This window comes from Anarhichas minor, unplaced genomic scaffold (assembly GCF_050575085.1).
Source record: "Anarhichas minor isolate MPS153535 unplaced genomic scaffold, ASM5057508v1 ptg000014l, whole genome shotgun sequence".
NCBI lineage: Eukaryota > Metazoa > Chordata > Actinopteri > Perciformes > Anarhichadidae > Anarhichas > Anarhichas minor.
Genome location: NW_027466460.1, coordinates 7,469,628 through 7,491,481, shown reverse-complemented (window position 1 = coordinate 7,491,481; position 21,854 = coordinate 7,469,628). Strand labels below are relative to the sequence as shown.

General features: G+C 37.4%; 2 protein-coding genes across 2 annotated transcripts; both read left to right on the top strand.

The window, feature by feature from the left end:
* Positions 1–3,901: 3,901 nt before the first annotated feature.
* Positions 3,902–13,159, top strand: gucy1b1 (guanylate cyclase 1 soluble subunit beta 1). Its single transcript, XM_076091903.1, has 10 exons — positions 3,902–4,009; positions 4,487–4,684; positions 5,732–5,962; positions 6,164–6,280; positions 6,499–6,632; positions 7,878–8,075; positions 10,064–10,301; positions 11,004–11,144; positions 12,556–12,710; positions 13,015–13,159. Exons 1-10 carry the CDS (start codon positions 3,917–3,919, stop codon positions 13,157–13,159), a joined length of 1,650 nt encoding a protein of 549 aa, XP_075948018.1. The 5' UTR covers positions 3,902–3,916.
* Positions 13,160–17,228: 4,069 nt separating this feature from the next.
* On the top strand, positions 17,229–18,785 carry fabp2 (fatty acid binding protein 2, intestinal). The gene is made up of 4 exons (XM_076091902.1): positions 17,229–17,295; positions 17,819–17,991; positions 18,345–18,452; positions 18,735–18,785. The coding sequence occupies exons 1-4, from the start codon at positions 17,229–17,231 to the stop codon at positions 18,783–18,785; spliced, it is 399 nt and encodes a 132-aa protein (XP_075948017.1).
* The last annotated feature ends 3,069 nt before the right edge of the window (positions 18,786–21,854 follow it).

Below are 21,854 nucleotides of genomic sequence, written 5' to 3'. Positions count from 1 at the left end.
TAAACTGAGATTCATTCCTCTCATCAAATGATGTGATGCAGAACAGATTTAGGTGCCTTATGGGAAGTATACAGGTGGGATCACATATGTTTCATGTTAGTTCTACGTGCTTTGTTTTCTCTACTAAATTTATTCCACAAGATCGGGGCTCAAACTCCATATATATTTGTAATAACATGTAACTGAGACTTCCATTTATTAGACCTATTTATTCAAAGATCGCGTTTTCCTAATACAAGTAAAATACATGTATTTTTTACTTTTCCCCCCCATTGTACACATGTTTATACATTGGGTTTATTGCACTCCTTTCCTATTCAGCGAGAACACTACACAACAAGAATACAATGTATGTTCTACTATCCCTCATAATGATGTGCTTTACTAATTATTGTAATGTAATCAAAGCGCAATAAATATTGACATGAACATACTTAAGCGACTCTTTAAAATATTGTAATATGTAACTAAAGATTTGCAATGTTAATTTATGTTATTGACAAAAAACATCTGACACAATATGCAATGATGGAAACTAGTACATTTACTCAAGTCAGGTACTTGTATCGTTAATTACAATTTTCAGGTATTTTCACATTACTTTAGCACTTTTACACTATGCAAAACAACTGTATGTAGTTAGCAGTATATTTTGAGATTCAGTTTTTACCTAAAATAACAACATGATCAGCTCATTAGACTGTTGTTAGCGATTTAACATATAAAGTTGTTTGAATTAGCTCCCCTTTGACCTGCAACATTACATTATTTAGATGTCAAATCATCAAAAATAGTAATACAATTATGAAATAGGCCTCTATGTGTATATATATATATATATATATATATATTAGAATTTTCTTCTGAAACCAGTCATTGTGCATTATGTGTTCTTTTACTTTTGAAGTAAATTCAGCTGATAATACACATTTACTTTTACCCAATAGATTTTTTTTTACCCTTTTCTCCTTTATCTACATTTTGAATGCATGACTCTTATTTGTAAAAACAAAATACATTGTGGTATTGCTCCTGTTACTAAAGCAAGACACAAAAGTAGGCTACTCCTTCCAAAGGATAAGATATTTTTGAAGAATGTTTGCCATACGACTTTTTAGAAAAATATCAAATACATGTATGTGTTACAGTACGCCGTTAACATTACTTGTAAAGTTCATAGCGTAAAACATGTTAAATATTAGACACTATGTTGCTGCTTGTAGAGATTCCAGGTTCAACAGCATCAGTTGGACAACGCAGCTGTGTTCTCATTGGTCAAGGACATCTTACGTAAGACCCTTTCTGATCTGCTATTGGACAGACTCCCTGTCAGTTACCGGCTGAGGGAACGAAGGCGGAATGGACGCAGAGACACTCAGCATCTGTACCAAGCTGTGAAGGTTGAGTCAGATTCAACGGATTTTGGTTAAAAATAAGGATAAAGAACAGCGGCTGTCATCATGGTATGTTTATTAGTATTTTGTATGATGTTTTATTGCTGGTAAAATAGTTGTTTGTCGCGCGACGGGGGTGCGCTTGCGTTTGACATTTCCTGTAAGGAGACCGCGATGCAGCTAATATAATTTCCCTGATTATAGTGAACTGTGCATATTAACATGTATTTTAAGCGTTGCCTATATTTTAAAAACATTCATACATATGTATGTTTCATGAAAACTGTGTTCCCATGACATAATATTGACGTTGCTCCTGTTTTGTTTTTTTTTATTCTAAATTTACAGTATGGTTTTGTGAATCACGCCTTGGAGCTCCTCGTTTTAAGGAATTACGGTCCGGAAGTGTGGGAAGATATCAAGTGAGTTTGTGTATCTAGTGTTTACTATTCGGCCCTGGTGGTATCATAGGTTACACTGTGGCCAACCAGACATCAACAGGGACACAACACAGGGCTATTGTACAGTCAGCTCACCGACAGACATTTGCCTTTCCTGTAATGATTAACCTTCATCCTCTGCAGCCTAACACTGAAACTCAGTTATAGTTGGTAAATATTACATTTTAAATTGTGTCCAACAGAAACCTCACTTTTACACAATTTGGTTATTGCAGGCTGAAATGTAGGCCAGAAAACATTTGTTGGATGAAAAGTAGTATTACAACAATGTTCTCCTATACATTCAACATATTACGAAGTAAAAATATGCAAGTACGATCAACAAACTGAAAAGTATCCAAAGTCAAATATTATTATTTTTTCTCATTGATAGAAATGCTCCCTGTAAGTGATATATTATTTGATTATTATTATTAAAGCATTAATGTGGAGTATCAATTGTATTGTTGTAGCTGGCCGAGGTGGAATCTCTATGGCTTTATATCATTTTGGGTAGTTTAATTGAAAACAATGTATCATCTGCAAATCAAACTAATTATAGATGTCAATTAAATGCAGTAAGGTAAAAAAGTACAATTATTCCCTCTGAAATGTGCAGTAGAAAGTACAAAGCAAATTAGAAGCACTCAAGTATAGTACAAGTACAAGCCAGGGTTTTATAAATACTGAGGTCATGAGTCAAGGAACCTTAAAATTAAATCAAACATTCAAAATGATCAATCGCTAAGAAAAAAAAAGTTTTTCTTTTTTAAATTGGTGTATTAGAAGTAGAGTTTCCTCAACCCATAAAAGGTAATCCTTAAATGAATCTGAAGAAAATAAAAATCACCAAATTAGGAGGAGATACGTGGTTTTCACTGGACAGTGACTCTGCAGACTACCAATAATACAACTCTGGTGGGAGAATACATGTAAATATATAAATAAAGTAAACCCCCTGCCATCCAATGTAGCTTTTGGGAGAATGTGGTGCACCCCATTCCAACACATATCCGTAGGATCAATGTCTTCCACTATAATGTTAACATCATTTTTTCAGCATGTTAAAATGTTTGGCTCAAACTGCCCTGGACATGACCCTCTCTAAAAGAAATGTAGAAAAAACAACCAAACAGAAGAAAAAAAAGACGCAGCTGCTGCGTTGCGTAAATGTTTTCAGAGTGGTCATTCTTCAGCCACCACAAAAAGAACTAAAGCTCTCTACAGCGTCTTTTGTTATCTTTGCAAATGTAACACATTGTTATTTAATGCTCAATTGATCATATTTGGTCTGTTTTCAGATATTTGGTGAGCTGAATCATTTAAAAATAAATTCTTATTTTCTTTACAAAAGCTTTCAAGGCTTGGTATGTTTTTTCAGCTGTTACACATTCTGATAAAATGGCGGCTGCTGCTCGGGGTTGTACATCTTCACTGTTTTCTCAGCTAAACAGGACTAATCAGAACCTCATTAAGTCTTCTGACAATTTAAAAAGAAAAAAAAAAAAAGGTTGTCAAATGTATAAATAGAGCTCGGAGCTGTGCTTTTTGCAAATGACATACAGTAGATCAAAACCTGTTTTGTACTTGTTCAACAGTAGTTTTAAAACCCCTTCAAAGCAATATGGAAACCTTTTCTAATCAGAAATTAAGACAGCTCACACTGTCTGGCCACAAATAAGACAAAAACGTTTTATTATTCCTGTTTATAGACGTCCTTCTGTGATATAAACATCAATAGAAAACCAATTAAAAACAGGCAAAGCCATTGGTTGCCTATAATTACTTTTTATTCCTGCTGTGACATTTGCTCATAATTGGTGGCTTCACTTTGTTTTCAGGAAGGAGGCTCAGCTTGATATCGAGGGTCAGTTCCTCGTTCGAATCATATATGAAGATGGAAAAACATACGACCTCGTTGCTGCTGCAAGTAAAGTTCTCAGTAAGTGACAGCAGGCTTTTTCCAGTTGTTGGGAGAAAGATTTCTCTACATGTGATGTATTATAAACATAATAATTTGTATCAAATTACTGATGAGATCCTGTCTGTATTTCAGAGATCGATGCAGGAGACATCTTGCAGATGTTTGGGAAGATGTTTTTTGAATTTTGCCAGGAATCGGGATATGACACCATCTTGCGAGTGTTGGGATCAAATGTTCGTGAATTCCTGCAGGTAGGCTCACTCCTCTTTGGATGTTGATATTAACCAACATGTTTGAAGGGGATCTCTACACATGAATGTCAGTTTACTCATTACAAGGTGTCCTGCTCAGCCAGTGAAAACACAGAATCACAGAAAGCATGCTTTAATAACTGGGGCTATGGAGTTTGAAAGACGTGGACATTTACTGGGCAGGGAGGGTCTAATTAAAGATGCTATTGTTTTGCATTATGGGAATTGTAGGAGTCTACCCTTTTGACTTATACTTGGGACTAAAAGTCAGTCAAATCTCAGCCTCCACCGATCCAGTTTTGAATGTTAATTTTGTAATGTCTCTCACAAGTCCCGTACTTCTTTAATGATTGTTTAAACAGCATCATTGTACCTCTATACGAACCTCTTATACAAACCTATTATACCGTAGCCTTGTTTTAATTACTGGTGGTGTGTTTGGATGTTGCATATTTCATCTTTTATCTATATTTCCAGAATTTGGATGCTCTACATGACCACTTGGGTACCATTTATCCTGGGATGAGGGCTCCCTCGTTCCGCTGCACTGATGCAGAGAAGGGGAACAATCTGATTCTTCACTACTACTCGGAGAGAGAAGGCCTGCAAGACATCGTGATTGGCATCATCAAAACGGTCGCTCAACAAATCCATGGGACCGAGATAGAGATGAAGGTCTACTTTGCTGTTTTTGTTCCTTATTTGGTGCTCTATTGGCTCACTTTGCTTCTGATGATGCTTTTACGTTTTTCTGTGTTCCTCTCCTAATTTATTTTTCAATATTCAATGAAGCCTTTTAGTCCCTGAAATGTTTTGTTTCAGAATATAATTCAAGACGTAATAATGTGAAGATTAGATAAGTAGTTCCAAAACACCCAAACGGGAACAGTGCTGCGCTGTGACAACTGCAGTTCAGCAGAGAGTTTTTGGCTAATGTCTGTGAGTCAGAGGATATTTTTAGATCCAAGTTATAGAGTGTCTTGGGAGTCTTTCAGTGAGTTGTTTTCTTCCGCAGTTTTATTTTAACTTTGTCAAACTGTGGATGAATTGGCCGTTGACTGCATGTTTATTAGATAATTCATCCAAAGGAGATATCCATATTTTTGATCTTGGCTTATTTGCTCAACAACACAAATATGATTTTGTCTAAACTAGTATGACAAAACTCTATATCATAAACTGTCATTGATATTTGTATTTGTTTGTTAATGTGCACCCACATTTCACAGCCTGTACTCTGCACCAATACCTGCAGCCTGTTACTCTCATGACGTCCTCTGTACTTTGGCTGGAGTTCATTGTTCCTTTTAAAAAGGAGCGACATCTTTTCTGAAACCTACTGATATTGTACAGACGGGATCATATTTTTCAGCCATTGTGTCTATAATGCAAAAAAGGAAAATGGCAGACGCTCCAAATGTGACACCCAATTTCTGGAAATATTAGCCACTGTTGCTGTGGCAACAGGGTGCAGAGACAGTAGCTTGACGTCAGCAGGCCTTATGCCCATAAACCCACTGAATAATGTCATTTTACACCATCTTGGTTCTATAATAGACCCAATATCTTCATTAATGGAATAATATTAATGGAACTGATATTTCGTGGGTGAAATTAAAAACAGTATATTGCTGTAAACATGTGCAACAATAATATAGTCAAGTTTAATTCAATTTTATCAACCTCAATTTTTGATCTGTTATTCAACTTCACCCGATTCAGATGATCCAACCGAAAGGCAAGGATTGCGACCACATCAAGTTTCTGATTGAGGAGAAGGAATCAGAGGAAGAGGCTTTCTACGAGGACCTGGACGGCTTTGAGGAGAACGGTACACAGGAGACCCGGATCAGTCCGTACACGTTTTGCAAGGCCTTCCCGTTCCACCTGATGTTTGACAAAGACCTGATGCTCACACAGTGTGGGAACGCCATTTATCGAGTCCTGCCTCAGGTGTGGATTATGTAAAAAGTCTGTTTTACATGCAGCAAACACTTTCATAAAGTCAGCTCTTGATTATGTTTTAGTTTGACTTGTACTTGTCTCAGAGTCTGACTTAGTTTTGGATGCCCCGAATGCAGCAGTAATTAATTATATAGATAAAGCAAGAACATTCTAATCTCATTTGAAATATGTACATATTTTATTCCCCAGCTCCAGCCTGGCACCTGTATCCTCCCTTCAGTGTTTTCTTTGGTCCGCCCTCACATTGACTTCAGCTTTAACGGCATCCTTTCCCACATCAACACCGTGTTTGTTCTGCGCAGCAAGGTAGACATGCCATTTCAACTAAAAAGTTGATATTTTGTCTTTACACACATACAATCTGAAATTCTACTCTCAAATGGGGGATGATGCATGTGACACTTTAGGCAAAAAAACATACCGATTTAAAAATAAAGAGTGCGCTAAACAGGTGCCCATTTTTTAAGCAGATTTAGAGAAGAACATATAATGCAATATTCATAAGTGTGATGTAATCCTGACAGGAGGGCTTGCTGAATGTGGAGACTGTAGAGAACGAGGACGAGCTGACGGGGGTGGAGATCAGCTGTCTGAGATTGAAAGGACAGATGATTTACTTGCCAGAGGCGGAGAACATCCTTTTTCTTTGCTCACCCAGGTAAACTCACAGTCTGTCCTGACAGAAGCACAGAGTGAATATATACACATCAAAAACACAGATTATCTTTGACCCACTGAAGAAGAACGCACCAATTTCTGGCAAAGATTACCGTTCTGAAATTCTAAATTTCAATGTGTTTATTCATTTCGATGAAAGCCATTGCTGTTCTATGCAAATAGAAATAAAACCCTCTATTTACATAAACTAGAATTTAAGTTACAATTGAGAAGTTATTACAATTTGTAGGTAACTTCTCAATACTATTTATTCCTTACTGCTAATTAAAAACAAATGGCTATTGCTGAATACTTAAATGTTAAAAAAGGGGTCTCAAACCTAAAACATCTGGGCACTTTAGCTTTTAGTAAATCTTACTCGAACAGGAGTAAACAGTTGGGGACTATTTTCAGATGCAGATCAATATGTAACAGCAAGTATATTATGGCAGCAAGTTAGTAATAGTGAGATTGACCTAAAGTAAACTATCGTGCTCATGCTCACCTTAATAAAGGGATGTGTCACCCAGTGCAATGGTGTGCCTCATTTATGCATTTTTTAAAAAGGGTATTCCAGCAATTTAGGCGTCGATGAAGTTGGACGTTCAATAAGTATGGGTCAAGCTCCAACAACACTGGATCCTACATTTCCCATAATGCAACTTCTGTGACATCCAAGCCAATCAAACTACAGATTTACATGTTGTGCAATCTTTGTTTTACTTTCATTATAAGACATTATAAAACTGTCTGCACAGGATAAGTAGTACTAAACATGCTCATGTTGAAGGGAGACGCCACTGCAGTAATGCTATTAATTCCAATATAATCTCAGTAAGGGCAATACGATTATGTATTTCATGCAGTTAAACAAGCAAACAATTTATTTCAAGAGATCTTGTCCTCACAGATCAAAGATACTTTGCAGAGGACAAGATCCGTGTTTTCATAAAAGGTTACTGCCTGACAGGATATAACAGGGCAAGAAACATAAGAACATGCTTATTCACCTGACCAGATAACACTCATACAACATAGTGTCTGACCTCACACTTAACAGGAACCTTTATCTGGAGACAGTAGTCTTGGCCCTGAAAGGTCGACAGTGATCTCACAGAAAAAAAGGCTGCAGTTTTCCTTTTACCCACAGACACAAATCAAACAGTTTCTGCCATTTCCTTGTGAAAATAACTAAGATAAAGAATACCAAATGAGTATCTGTTTTCTCCTTTCTGTGTTTGTCTAGTGTCATGAACCTGGATGATCTCACACGAAGGGGGCTTTACCTGAGCGACATCCCGCTACATGACGCCACGCGTGACCTGGTGCTGCTTGGGGAGCAGTTTCGTGAGGAGTACAAGCTGACCCAGGAGCTGGAAATCCTGACAGATCGTCTGCAGCACACACTCAGGGCCCTGGAGGACGAAAAGAAAAAGACAGACAGGTTAGACTATTTATTACTCAGGTGTAAACTGCAGCTTTTAGTTTAAGAAAGGATCCTCAAACCTGCTAGATATTTTTTGATCCAACCTCAGCAATGCAAGAATCGCTCATACAGTATGTGTGGTATTTCAAAAGTGAGTCCTTTGCGCCAGTAGTTTCTAACCTTTGTTTGGCAAGTTGACCTGTGAACCCTCATCAAAGAGTTCAAGCAAATAATTATTTCTTACATTCTCAAATTGTAGAATATTCCCCAATCAGGACTGTAATAGTGGTAAGCGGATTACCAGGTACTGTGATTAACACTATGGATGTGCAGTCAGGCACAAGGAAGAGACCATTATTTATTGCAGACAATGGTAGGGCAGGTGAGGCTGACACAATCAATTCTGGTTTTATCTTAACAGACATTTTTTTTAACATGCATTATCATCATACACTTTAACACATAGGAAGCAAGTATCTGCTATAATTGACAAGAATTACACAATGTACAATCATTGTAACTTATCATACATAACTAAAGCATCAAGGTACAGCAAACATAAATGCACTAAGAGCATAGGAACTAACATTTTCACTCAAACAACTGTTGCCAGTAGAGAGCCCAGGTAAAGCAAAGAGCTCGCACCCTGAACTCAATCCCATATACTGTATATACATGTAGGCTCAAATCAAGCCAGGCTCCTCCCACTTCCTGCTCCTCCTCAGACAGCTCCGCCTCCAGACCTGCACAAATAGTTTAATTTAAATATTTTTTGACGCACGATGGAGGTAAAACGACATAATGTACCTAGTAAAAAGCAAAGACAAGACAAATCTCATAAAGTTATTTACCAGAAAAATATGTGTTCTCATTTGTCCTAATTTGTTAATTATGTAATAATCCCTTGAATTTATATTGTGATCCCCTTTAGTGTAGTTGCATATTAAAGTCATAATCATGTGTAATTTTACAGTATACGTAAGCCCTGTCATTATCTGTAGGTTGTGAGTCAACCTCAAACCCAAAACAAGAACAGTTTCCTCTGTTGGAGAAATAGGTGGCAAAGGGAGGTAAAAGAGTCGTGTCTTCAAGTATTCCCTTTTATGGACGGACTTGAGACAAGAAACACAAGATACAGATACAGCAGGACTCCAACAGGTGTCACTCCCGTACAGTTATGTTGAGGCTACGTAGGACAGTAGGACCACCTAGAGTCAGAATCTATTGTTATACTTAAAGTTGATGCTTGCCTTAGCTACTCTTCAGTCCCTGTTATGGTGAAGACAGTTGGGTTGGAGACAGAAAAGGGCCTGTCATAGTAATTTGGCACAGCAGTGTGTGACAGCTGGAGAGCAGCACAGAGGTGGAGCGTGGTCTTTATTAAGACTGCTCCCTGTCTTCTTATAGGAAAGGACTTTCCCTCTGCCTCTTGGATCTCTACATTATTATTCTCACCATTCTCCGTTCTCAATGTGCCTTGGGACTCGAACATGGATTGGAATTCATGGCTCCTCTCTAAATATTTAAAAGGAACGCTTTAAAACACAGTGTTTCATGATAATGAACATACATTTATTCTGTTTTTGCTGCTGTTCAGGTGTGTACCATACCAAGAGAAAAACATGCCCTTGTGTGTGTGGATTGTTAAAGATAATACAGATGAATATAGTCTGGTCTCCTGAGTAAATATACTTCCATGTGTAGATTTTGAGCGGTGACCGCTATCTGTTCTGTATGTATCATGTGTCTTCAAATTATGACGCATCATGGAAGGTATTTCACTTTAAACAGGCTGCCATGATCTAAGCAGTTACCATAGAAACACCACCCTCCCATCTGAGAGCAGCTTGTATAGCGAAATGACCAAAAGGTGGTGGGTGAGCAAATAAAATGCTGATCCAAAGGATGGACTTTAGTCTGGCAGCCCAAGCCCATCAATCTGCTGCTCGAGTACACCATAACTACGCTTTTACTTCAAATGTTCATTTCTCTTCCTCCCTTTTTAGATTGCTCTATTCCGTCCTGCCGCCGTCTGTTGCCAACGAGCTGCGACACAAGCGGCCTGTCCCAGCAAAACGCTACGACAACTTGACTATCCTCTTCAGTGGCATTGTGGGATTCAATGCCTTCTGCAGCAAGCACGCCTCGGCAGAGGGAGCCATCAAGATAGTCAATCTGCTCAATGATGTTTACACACGCTTCGACATCCTGACAGACTCTCGGAACAACCCTTATGTATACAAGGTTGGAAGCAAGAATTTTACCATGACAGTATATCATACATTTGTGTACATTTCTCTCAGTAAATAGAAGAGATGGACCTATGCAGCAAATGACACTAAAATTGAGAATATTAGGGCTTTTAACTGCTGTGTTCTGAGCTGGTTCTTCAGCTTAAATGCACCAGTGAAGCACACAGACCATATTGGTGAAGATTGTTACGCATTTATGCACATACAAGTCAGCAAGAGTTATTTAGTTGACGTATTTAGTCCCCATAAGAATAGTATTAACTTCTAAACACAGTGTAGTTTTACAGTGGGACTGGGCCATTTTATGGGCCTCATGCAGCAGATTTACACTCCCAGGCTTTCAGACAAGAATGCACTTTAAGAAGTCAAACAGACCTCGGCACTTCCAGGGGATCGGCTTCAGGCACTGGGTCACCAAAAGAAGTAATATTTACTCTACAAGCTGAATGGCTAGGTGGTCCTAGGGTTTTAGCAGGGCTCAAAGAGGCCCCCGAATGTCTTAAAGCTGATGTAAGTGTTTAAGTGTTTATTTCAGGGTGTTTCAGTTTATTTCTAGCTGCACTGTGCATACAATAAACCCTTTGTAGCACAGTGGGAACAGATGATTTCACACAAATTGAAAGTAATTACAAAAGATAAAATTGGTTATGATGAAATTCACATGAAGAATTACAAAATGTTTGTGTTCATACAGGTGGAAACGGTTGGTGATAAGTACATGACAGTGAGCGGCCTACCAGAGCCGTGCACACACCACGCCAAGTCCATCTGCCATCTCGCTCTTGATATGTTGGAGATTGCTGGACAAGTCAAAGTCGATGATCAACCAGTACAGGTGTGAAATGGTTCAGAAATGTTTTTTGGTATTATATTGGTTATGTACTTCTGTATGATAAACTGCCAAAACTGCCAAACTCTAAGTACTGTCGTTTGTATGTTTATACATCAGCTATACTGAGCAAACACCAAATTCGTTTTATAGTGTTTTATATTTTCAACGTCATATTTCTCTAATTCTTTTAAATTATCCAAATAACATGCTCGACTGCCATACTTTTGGCTACAAAAATCTCATAATGAATTTTTAGATTGGCAGATGGTTTGTGTGTGTGTGCACATTAGCAATATTTATTTATTTATTTATTGAATACTGTATGACTGTTTTACTTCACACGCAGCAGTTTGTTTTTAGCAATGCGTCTGTTATTTTGGCAGATATCATTTAGGCATTTTGGAGCGTAGTTTCTTAATATTGCTCAGAAAATTCATACATTAAAATACAGTGTCAGACCCGACGAATACTGCTGGCATTCAACCTAATATGACCAACACTTTACCCGCAAGGATTTTGAGATTGATTTTAGCACAATTGTTTCTGTGCAGGTGGAAATATTTCCATGCTGACGTAACGCACAGACAAAAGTTTGGATAAAAAACAGCAGACTTTTGTTTAACTGACTGTTGGAGATTGTTATTGTATCAATGACTGTTGAGACTTGACTCTGGAAAATGATGTCTTGTTAACAAAAGGCTGTTTATTTTGGGACATGGCACTGGCAGAAGTGAAGTCCGGTTTAGCAGCAGAAACGGACTCAAATCATCTCACAATCCTGTGTCTAAAAATAGATCATCATCCGTCTCAGACACTCTCAGCGTGTTCATGCTCTGAAGACAACAAGCACTCAAGTGCCTACAGGTTCAAGTGTAAATATTAGTCTGTAGATCGGCTGGGGCTACTTTTGGAATTGCCAGCTTTTTGCAACCTAAAATAGGTTTTGCAAAACATAAATATATATATATATATATAAAATGTTGTTCATGGAGTGATTCCTGGCAAAGTTAACCTTACATATCCACCCACCAAATGTTGCAGCTTTTCAGTCACTAGCTTTAATAATTTGTGCCAACAAACTAAGAGAAGCATTCAGCTGGACAGTTGCTTGCATTTGTTTTCTCTCTTTCTGTGGAGCACAACTCATTTACCTCCTTGATTTGACATTTACACAGGATTATTTGAATGCTTTTCTAATATTTCATTACCACCGTTTTGAAGATAAATCTGGTCTGTCATGTGCTGCTTTAAGTAATGAATTGACCGCAGATAACCACTGATCAGTGCTCTGTTTATGCTAGAATAAATATTTAAGCTTGTTGCAAGTATATCTTTGGCATATTTATTTACTTTGGTTATATTATAAACGGACAGACGGTGGAAGTCTCCTTTTTCATTCCCCTTTCTTTTCCAGATCACTATTGGGATCCACACCGGAGAAGTGGTGACTGGCGTGATTGGCCAGAGGATGCCCAGGTACTGCCTCTTTGGAAATGCCGTCAACCTCACAAGTCGTACAGAAACTACCGGCGAGAAGGGAAAAATAAACGTCTCAGAATATACGTACCGGTAAGTAGAAGTACAATTGCATATTGTCATCAGTTTTTTTCATTCATGTCAAGTGTTGTTTAGATTTTATCATTGTCTGTAGACTTGGTTAAACAGTAGTATAAGTCATTTCTCAAGCAAATATCAGTGTTAGACATGAAGGACAGGTTTTAATCAATTTCAAATATAAACCAGTATGTCTGTTTTAGTGAATTTGATGTTCTTTGTCGACTCAAAAGTGTTATCATGGCATTCATGAAAATAAGATACAGAATCCCCCCCGGACCATACAGTGATTTATGACGGTGTTGACGTTGTATTCCAGGTGTTTGCAGTCCGCGGAGAACGCTGACCCTCAGTTTAATTTGGAGTATCGTGGCCCCGTCACCATGAAAGGAATGAAGGAACCGATGAAGGTGTGGTTTCTGTCGAGGAAGCCCACAGACACACAGTCCACCACAGTTAGTTAGAGCTCAACACCACGATTTTCATCTAACAGAAGCTTCAGTAAATGTCACACATTCTGAGGCAGGGATGAACTGGATCAGGTAAAATAAAACAATGATAATCTATCCGTAGACATATAGATATTTATGATATGAGGAGCCTGTACCATTGCTCTTCCATGCTTGTTTCCGCTTGACCATGATCTGTTGTGACCTCACTATTTTTTTAGCGTAGACACAGTAGTGAAGTGTTTTATAAATTGTAGAGGTTAGTGATATTCAAGTTTAATACATTTTTGGACTAGGTACGCTCACATTGTTATTGTACATAAATTAACTAAAGGTTTTGATAAGCAAAACATTTTCAATCAATCTTAAATAATTTTAGTTTCTTATTTTGTCATATACTGTATTTGTTCTATATTGGGAATTTATAGTCTTCACTCTATCAGCCCAAATACATAATGAGTGTAATAAAAGAATATACTTTAGCTTGATATCATGTATGTGCCAAAACATTAATGTCACTATTCGAGGCACCCATTTTTTGTTCATTGGCTTGGAGAGTTTTACGCTGGCATCAAAACCAAAACCCAAAATTTTGAAATTATAGCTGTTGTATGTATACAGATTCATACTAGCAAGTTCTAACAGTTCTTTGGAACAAAAGCTACTGTGCCAAGTAGAGTTTATTCTGTATTTCTTTATTCTTTAAAAGTCCCAAATGATACATGTTGAGCCGTTACCGAATAATCAGATTATCTCGGTGATAATTGAAAATATACAAACTACTTTATTTGATATACTGATTGCACCTCTTTACTCACTTTTTGTCTACTTTCATGAAATAAGTAGCATTTTCAGTTTAACTAAACGTTGTTGAGATATTGTTAATGATCTACATATTCATGGTTAACATTGTGTTATTTGGTATTTATTATCATAAGAACTAGTAACTATGTACACTTTATTATGGGTGAAACTACTGTTTGTGCCTCTATAAGTTCAACTATGTGCTGTATGTGTTGGATACATTTTGCATTAGAAACTTTAACACCCTCTTTTTCACCTTATTTTTCCAAAGTCATTATTTAACGTCACATACTGTCCTTGTGATGAATCCTCTCCACCATGTAGCTTCCTGTGAAAGAACCAAACAGGTGCCTCTTGTACTGTACGAGTGCATGTCTGTGCTTGTAAGACATGGTTGTTTCTGCTGGGAGGTAACTAATAAAACAGTCTTAAGAAGGGTTGGTTACTTGATATTTCCTTTGTACAACACATGCTTTGCTGTCAACCTACTCATTGTGGCTCTTATCAAGACACAATTTTACAGATTAACAGAGAAAGTAATGCATTGTCGTTACTTTCACTGAAGGCAGTGTTTTAATACATAGAGACATCAGTGCAAGTTGATAACAATAATATAAAGCAGATTCTTTGGAAAGAGCTCTCTCTGGTGGCTAGTCAGGGGATTATAATCCTGAGGACAAAACAGCCATAAATGTGAAGTCTTCACCATGTCACTGTGCATTTCTGACACACCTGCTGCTGTTATTGCCACAGCAAGCTTTTCACTTTTATGCATAGCATATTTCTTAAATTAAAAGTAAATTTGTATTAGTTCGTTTTGCAAGGTGACGGTAGTTTAATTAAGCTTTGATCATTGGTGCTTTTTTCAAAATATTTACAAATTGAGATTTTAGATGAATAATAATAAGTGATGTGGGTATAAAGACCAAGTGGGTAAAAGCAAATAATAGAACAGTAAGTGTAGAAAATGACATCACTTTACTGCAACACATCCCAAATTAAGTTATCATGATCTAAGACAATAATTAGTCTCATATCACAATATTACAGTATATTGTTTATTAACTACTGTTCATCCCTAATAAGTCTTATTTAAAGCGTTATCATTGAGCACACCAGTTTATATACATTGACTCATTGGACTGAAATATGAAAAGGATCACTCAGTGAGGATGATCATCCAACTATTCTGCTTCCTTCAGCTTTTTATCTTTATCTTTTCATTTTCATTTACCTTTTTAAGCCTCTTTTAGCTCCTAATTATGGTTTTACAGACAAACATTTACTCTGTAGCTCAGAAGTTAGCGAGACAACCAGAAGTAAAAGAAGAGCTGGCCTTACCTTCATCAGGATGAATTCATGTTGTTTTGTGTAAGCTGGGTGGGTAAATTAGATGATTGTTTGCTAACCAGTTAGCTAGAACTACTTAGGCCTTTGTCACAGCAGGCAGGTTGACTGTGGTACTGGGAAAACTGCAGGTGTTACTGATGGCTGCAGCCCATTGTCATGTCATTAATTACACATGTGTGTTTTCAGCCATGATGTGTGAAAATGTAAGCTGTGAAAAATCGTTTAATGTGTATTTTTTGGTCTGTTTTGACGTTTTCCTCCTTCTTGAAGCCCACAAACCAATGCTGCAAAAGCTTGTAATACTGCAGAGCGACGGACTATACACTGTATTAGTTAGCAGTTTTTTTGCCTGATGACCGGGCACAGGTCGGAAAGATAAAAAATGAACTCTAAAAACTTAACTTGGAGCCTAGCCAAGAAAAGCTGTAAAAGTAGTCAATAAAATGTTCAGTTCAACCACAATCTGATCTAATGTCCACAGAGCTCAAGGGTTCCTCAGCGCTGGTAATGAACAAGCATCCAGATTTATCTTCTCACCTTCGTGCCCAAAAACCTTAATGCTTGGATCAATGCTATAGAGAAACCTTCACAGTTTATAAAATGCTGTAACAACTTTTACACACACACACACAGCTTTGACTAAAACAGGTTTGAGTCACTGCAGTGACATACTGTCCTCTACCGCTCCTTTTTTAGGCCATGCTATTATGTTGCAGTGTTACATTTGATACTACAGCTAGGATAAAGTATTGTGGGGTGTGTTAAAGATAAGCTTTAACTTGGCTCAAGTAAGCTCATCAATTTCCTCACTGTAGTTATAGTAGAAAGGCCTTTTGTGTGATAAGAGGCGGATTAATTTAGGTGGAGGTGAAGGTCAGGCAAAGGTCTCATAGTAAGATGAGAAGAAGCTGAGATAAGAAAAGAAATTGACATGCTGTGCATGTTTTATTCATCTCTTTGTGAAACTTGCCGGGGATTTATATGAATTACTTTGCATTTTTGCTGCTTTACCTCTCTGCCCATTTAAGATAAATACTTTGTTAATGTAATTTTTTGACATTGCAGTTAGTTTGTAGTCGGTAAATTGTGTTTGCATCATTCTGTTGTTACATCTTACATACATTATTCAGAATATCCCCAAACTCAAAAACATAGACGCCCTATAGTCATTTTCTCATCTGCATAAGCTTCATGTTTTCCCAGAATAACTATAAAAAACATAATGTTTAGTTTAGTGTATCTCAATGACACGCATGAGTTTATTAACTTCAAATATCAAAGGTCACGTTTATGGTCACAATGGCCAGATTAAGGTCAAAGGTATCATTGGGAACACATTAACAACCACACCGTTTTGTACCAGGCAATTACATCAGAAATATATTGGTTTAAAGATAAGAGGTTTGGCAAAATGACATCAGAGACAGTCACATTTAAAGTAGTGGAATCATTGCATTCACATATGCTTCAACAGGTTTGTTTAGTTATTTTTTTTTTTGGTCAGCTGTACGTACAAGGGCCAAAAACTAGATATTCGAATCGTGATTGAGTTGCAAGTTAAATAAAAACATATATTTTAGTTGTATTTGCTGCATGCTTAGTCACTTCGTTTCCTCACTGAATTCATGGTGACCAACACCCTTTGCAAACAGAGATAGAGGTGAAACAGGATGTGTCAACCATTCTAATATTCAAAAAGTACACCATATGGTAAGATTGATTGGCTATGGTGCAGCTCTGTTAAGGACATTGGCATTGCCCAATCAACTGCAGCTGTGGATATTGCCTTGAGAAAATATGAGCTTTAAACGGCCACATCAGCACTGAGATTAGATGGCCAGATAAGAGGGAGTGTGGTTTAAAAGGAGTGGCAGACTCTGAGTGAGACACTCCTCACTGCAGAGTTGTCCAGCTCACCCTCACAGCCACCATGACCTACAACGGCAACTGGAAAATTGATCGCAATGATAACTACGAGAAATTCATGGAAAAGATGGGTGAGTGATATCAAACTGAGCTGATACAATGCTGAGGACGGAATGGCATGTTTCATATATGGAATATGGTTGAAAAATCACAGTGTGTCCCATTAACATGTTTACTCTTTGTGTAATAAGATGACAACAATATAACCAAGATCTGATAGCAGCTGTTGAAGCATTAATAAAGTTTTAATTTCATGAAAATAATTGTTTCTAAGACAAAATGTCAGTTAGGAAGCAAACTGAGAATCCTAAAAAAAATTATTCGATCAAATTCATTCATTCAGTTTTATTTTTATGTATGCAGTCAAGATATTAGTTAAAATCTTCGGTCTTTAAATGCTTAAGTCTCACATGAAAACACCTGGTGGAACAATGACCGACTGAACATGTTTGTGATTTGGCTTTTGTACCTACTAACCTCTACAAATACACAAACGAAGGAGCTATATGCGCATGGAAAGTGATTACATCCTGACAAACATCCTCTGATTGTTCAAAGCCTATACTGAACATATTCCAATGAATCTGTTGATAGGAATTAACATGGTGAAGAGGAAGCTGGCTGCTCACGACAACCTCAAGATGAGCATCGAACAGACCGGAGACAATTTTCATGTCAAGGAGAGCAGCAATTTCCGCAACCTGGAATTAGACTTCACCCTGGGGGTTACCTTTGAGTACAGCCTTGCAGATGGAACAGAACTATCAGTAAGTAAAAGTGCCATCTAGTGGATGTGCTTTTTTTCATCATTACACTTTCTAATAACTCAAAAACTGACTTTTACAAGAAAAGACTTGCGCTTGACTCAAATGATCTACATTTTTGTGATTTTGTGCAATTGTTTAGTTCTACATACTTTAAGATGAGCTGGGTATTTCAGCCACTTTAGACTTTGGACCCTTGAGTGGCAAGGAAAAAGTTAATCTGTTAGCTAAAGACTTTTATTGTGGTAACCATTGTGTCCAGTTGATTTTAACTCACTACCACAAACAGTCAAAGTTTTAAAACTTTACCCACCTAATATTCATGTTATGAATAAGTTTCATGTTTCACCCTGCAGGGCTCGTGGGCCATGGAGGGAGACATGATGAAGGGGATCTTCAATAGGAAGGACAACGGGAAGCAACTGACAACAACCAGAATTGTCCAAGGAGATGAACTTATACAGGTAGGGTGAATTTATATCCATGCAAATTGGGGCACGAAAAATCCACATTTTGTACCTCACACTTGGGAAGCCGTTAAAGAAGGTGCTGAGATACAGGTTATTTTATATTGTTAAGAGATACTGTGACATGTTTTGAATACACATATACACCAGTCAAAATCGGATACCTTATACCAAGTTACATATGTTAATACGTTATGGATAAGGAGCTCAAATACAGAATTTCATTTATAAGTCAAGTTATATATAATAACCATATCTGACATGATCTTTTATCAACAGACCTACAACTATGAAGGTGTGGACGCAAAGAGGATTTTCAAGAAGGATTAGACCAAACTGATCAGCAAAACTTTAAAAGGAAATTTTTGACTTGAAGATTACCAGCAACTTATACCAACATCACCTGTAAAATGTGCACTAGCCTACACCCATAAAGTATATGAAACAGATTTGAATTGCACAGGATTTTGATACCTTCAGTAATAAAAACACACTGTTACTGCCTGTTTTCTGTGTTTTGCTGTTTTATTCTTATCGAAATGATCATTTTCAGTGAGAACCTGTGGAGGTTTGTTGGAGGTCTTGAAAGCCATCAATCCCTGGTACTGGGGGCATTTGTTAACAATGAACATGCAATAACAACTCATTCTACATACTCATCAAACGGAAAGAAGCTCGGCTAAAAGCTCACAATAACCATTTTTACTGAGACAAAACACAATTCCAACACCAAGCAACTAAATAAGTACACAGCAAAAAACATGATAAAGGTGCATGGACGTTAGGGCTGCAAGTGATTTTGCCAACTTCATGCTACTTGCATAAACAATAAGGCACTAAGAAAGCCGAGACTCCACAGATTCCAACGGTACATGTTTGATCACTCTACGACCAAACCCCCCTGAACCAGCGGCAGAATAGAGGAGGACAAATAGACTGTTATATATTTATATATACTTTGTTGTTTTGTAAAATAAAAAATTGTGTTCGAGGGAATATCAACGCTACTTATGGCTACTACATTGTCTCTGGATGATTTTTGAGTCAATTCCAGCCGTGTCTATTCATTTGCATGAAGGAGAATTTGCACTCTACCTTCCTCCAGCAAGGAGCAGCCTATCCTCAGCCTTGCATGTGAAAACACAGTCTATGTCTCCTCCTGGTGGAAGAATTGTAGTACTGCACTCATTCTAGACCAATGGGTTATGGTTTTCTTTGAATGAGAACATGTATAGAGGTCTGGTTGATTGAGTTTTAAAAAAAGAGGAAAATAATAGCTATAGTGACATATTAATATAACTAAATGAGTTTTACAATTATCTGAGAACATTTCAAATTGCACAGATGGAAACTAAATGTACCCAAATGACCAATTTGGAGATTTCACCTTTACATGCCTCGACTAAAACCCCTCCAACGTTGCTCTGCCTCTGTTCAGCTGTTGTGATATGGTTTGCTATGGGCTGCACCTGCACCATCCAAACGGGGTATTCACTCTGTACAGTGTACAGTTTTGTTAGTTGCAAATGAAATCTTTCATTTATGCTGTGTTCCATCTTTATTTACGCTGACTCTGTTACATATACTGTAAATACTGATGCTTGCACCTCTGCAGAAATCCAACAAGTGTTACCTTTATGATGATACCAAATAGACTTTGCCGTTTCAGAGATACACTATTCATTTTGGGCATCTCATTTTCAAGCAGGGGCCGGAGCCAGAGGCCTCTAGGGTTTGAAAAAACATATGCAGTGAAAGGACTAATTTGAGAGTGATACAATAATTTAAACTTTATTCAACAATAAATAAAAATAAATATATATTATCTACAAAAATATAATGTGTAGACAGATTTTATATGTTTCTTTAAATTGATCTGTACTTACACAAGTCATGAAGCATTCACTGAAGCACCAAGAACTCAATTCAACAGTAATGTCAGGCCAAATCCTAACCACACACAGAGGTATGACAGTAGGATTCAGGGAGGCATACAGTTCCAACACATCAGGCCATATCAGCCAGTAACTTATCAGATAGAATCAGTGACATAACAGGGAAAGTTCTCCTTTGTTCTTGAGTGTTGATGCAATAAAGTGTAATTACGTTCTGTCCCCGCACAAGATAAATGATATGGATTGATGAAATGCCAACTGTGACGTTATGTGACGCAGGACATAAAGACCTTTTGTCAAATAGGCCCCTCTAGTATATAAAGCCTTACTGTGACTGAAGACTATGGATCTTGGATGCAATAGGAAACCCAATTATCAGCTCCCTTTCCCAGAGCTCGCACCTAAACAGACACACGGGCATGCATGCACATTTAATAACCCAACTCAATCTTTCAGTTATTGTAAATTAAGGCTCTTTCAAACTGGGAAGGTGAGAAGCACTTGCCACTTACTGTACAAGCACAGGTTTTCTCATTTTTCTGCCTCTGACATTTAAAGTATGGAAGTCAAACTTTTGCCAAGTGCAGCTGGATGCAGAGTGAAGAGAGACTCTGCTGCTGTTGTTGTAACTTCCAAGTGTCAAAGGGCTTTTATTAATATCGTACCTGGCACAAACCCATCCCCCATAACTCCAACACACCCATAGTACAATGGTGCGAGTCAGAGGAGTGTTATCAGATATGTCACGATTAGCATTGCATATTTAAAAAGTTTTGCATGACTTCCTCCATCCCTTTCATTCATCTCCTTCATTCCCCAAATGTGGTTTCACTCACAAATAACATGTCCCACTAAAAAATGTCAAGGCACTCTTGATACAACCAAAGACACAAAGTTCAGAATATAAATGACAACTTGTGTGAAAACAATTCATATTTTACAGATGAAGACAAAAGGTAAATAACATGATAATTATTGGAAATAAATGATATAAGCATTAGTCACATAAGAAAGCACAAAAAACAGTGAGACAACATTTAGTTCAATCTGGTTAATACACTCCAACTGAACGTCATCTAATCCAGTAGTTTAGAGAATTCTTTATCCTTTGAATATATTACATATCTTAAAATAACAGTAAAATGAATGATTTTAATTACAACAGCACAATCGTGTGTAAACGCATCCTTATATGATGTTATTTGAACGATTAGACTGCTTGAGCAAAGTGAATTTAAACAGTGTCAATAAATAAACAATGACAAACGCAAGTGGATGCTCAACATACAAGTTTAGGTGTGGTTGCGCACACAAACACACGCACACACACACACACACACATAAATCTCTAAACACCATCCTTTAGTGTCAGACGACACAAACACAACACACACACATAGGAGATTAGGTGACTGTGTGCGGTTGAACTAGTTGAGAAATACCTGGATGAAGGTTATTGTGGGTATACAGAAATACTAAGTGAAAAAATATGCATTAATGGCTG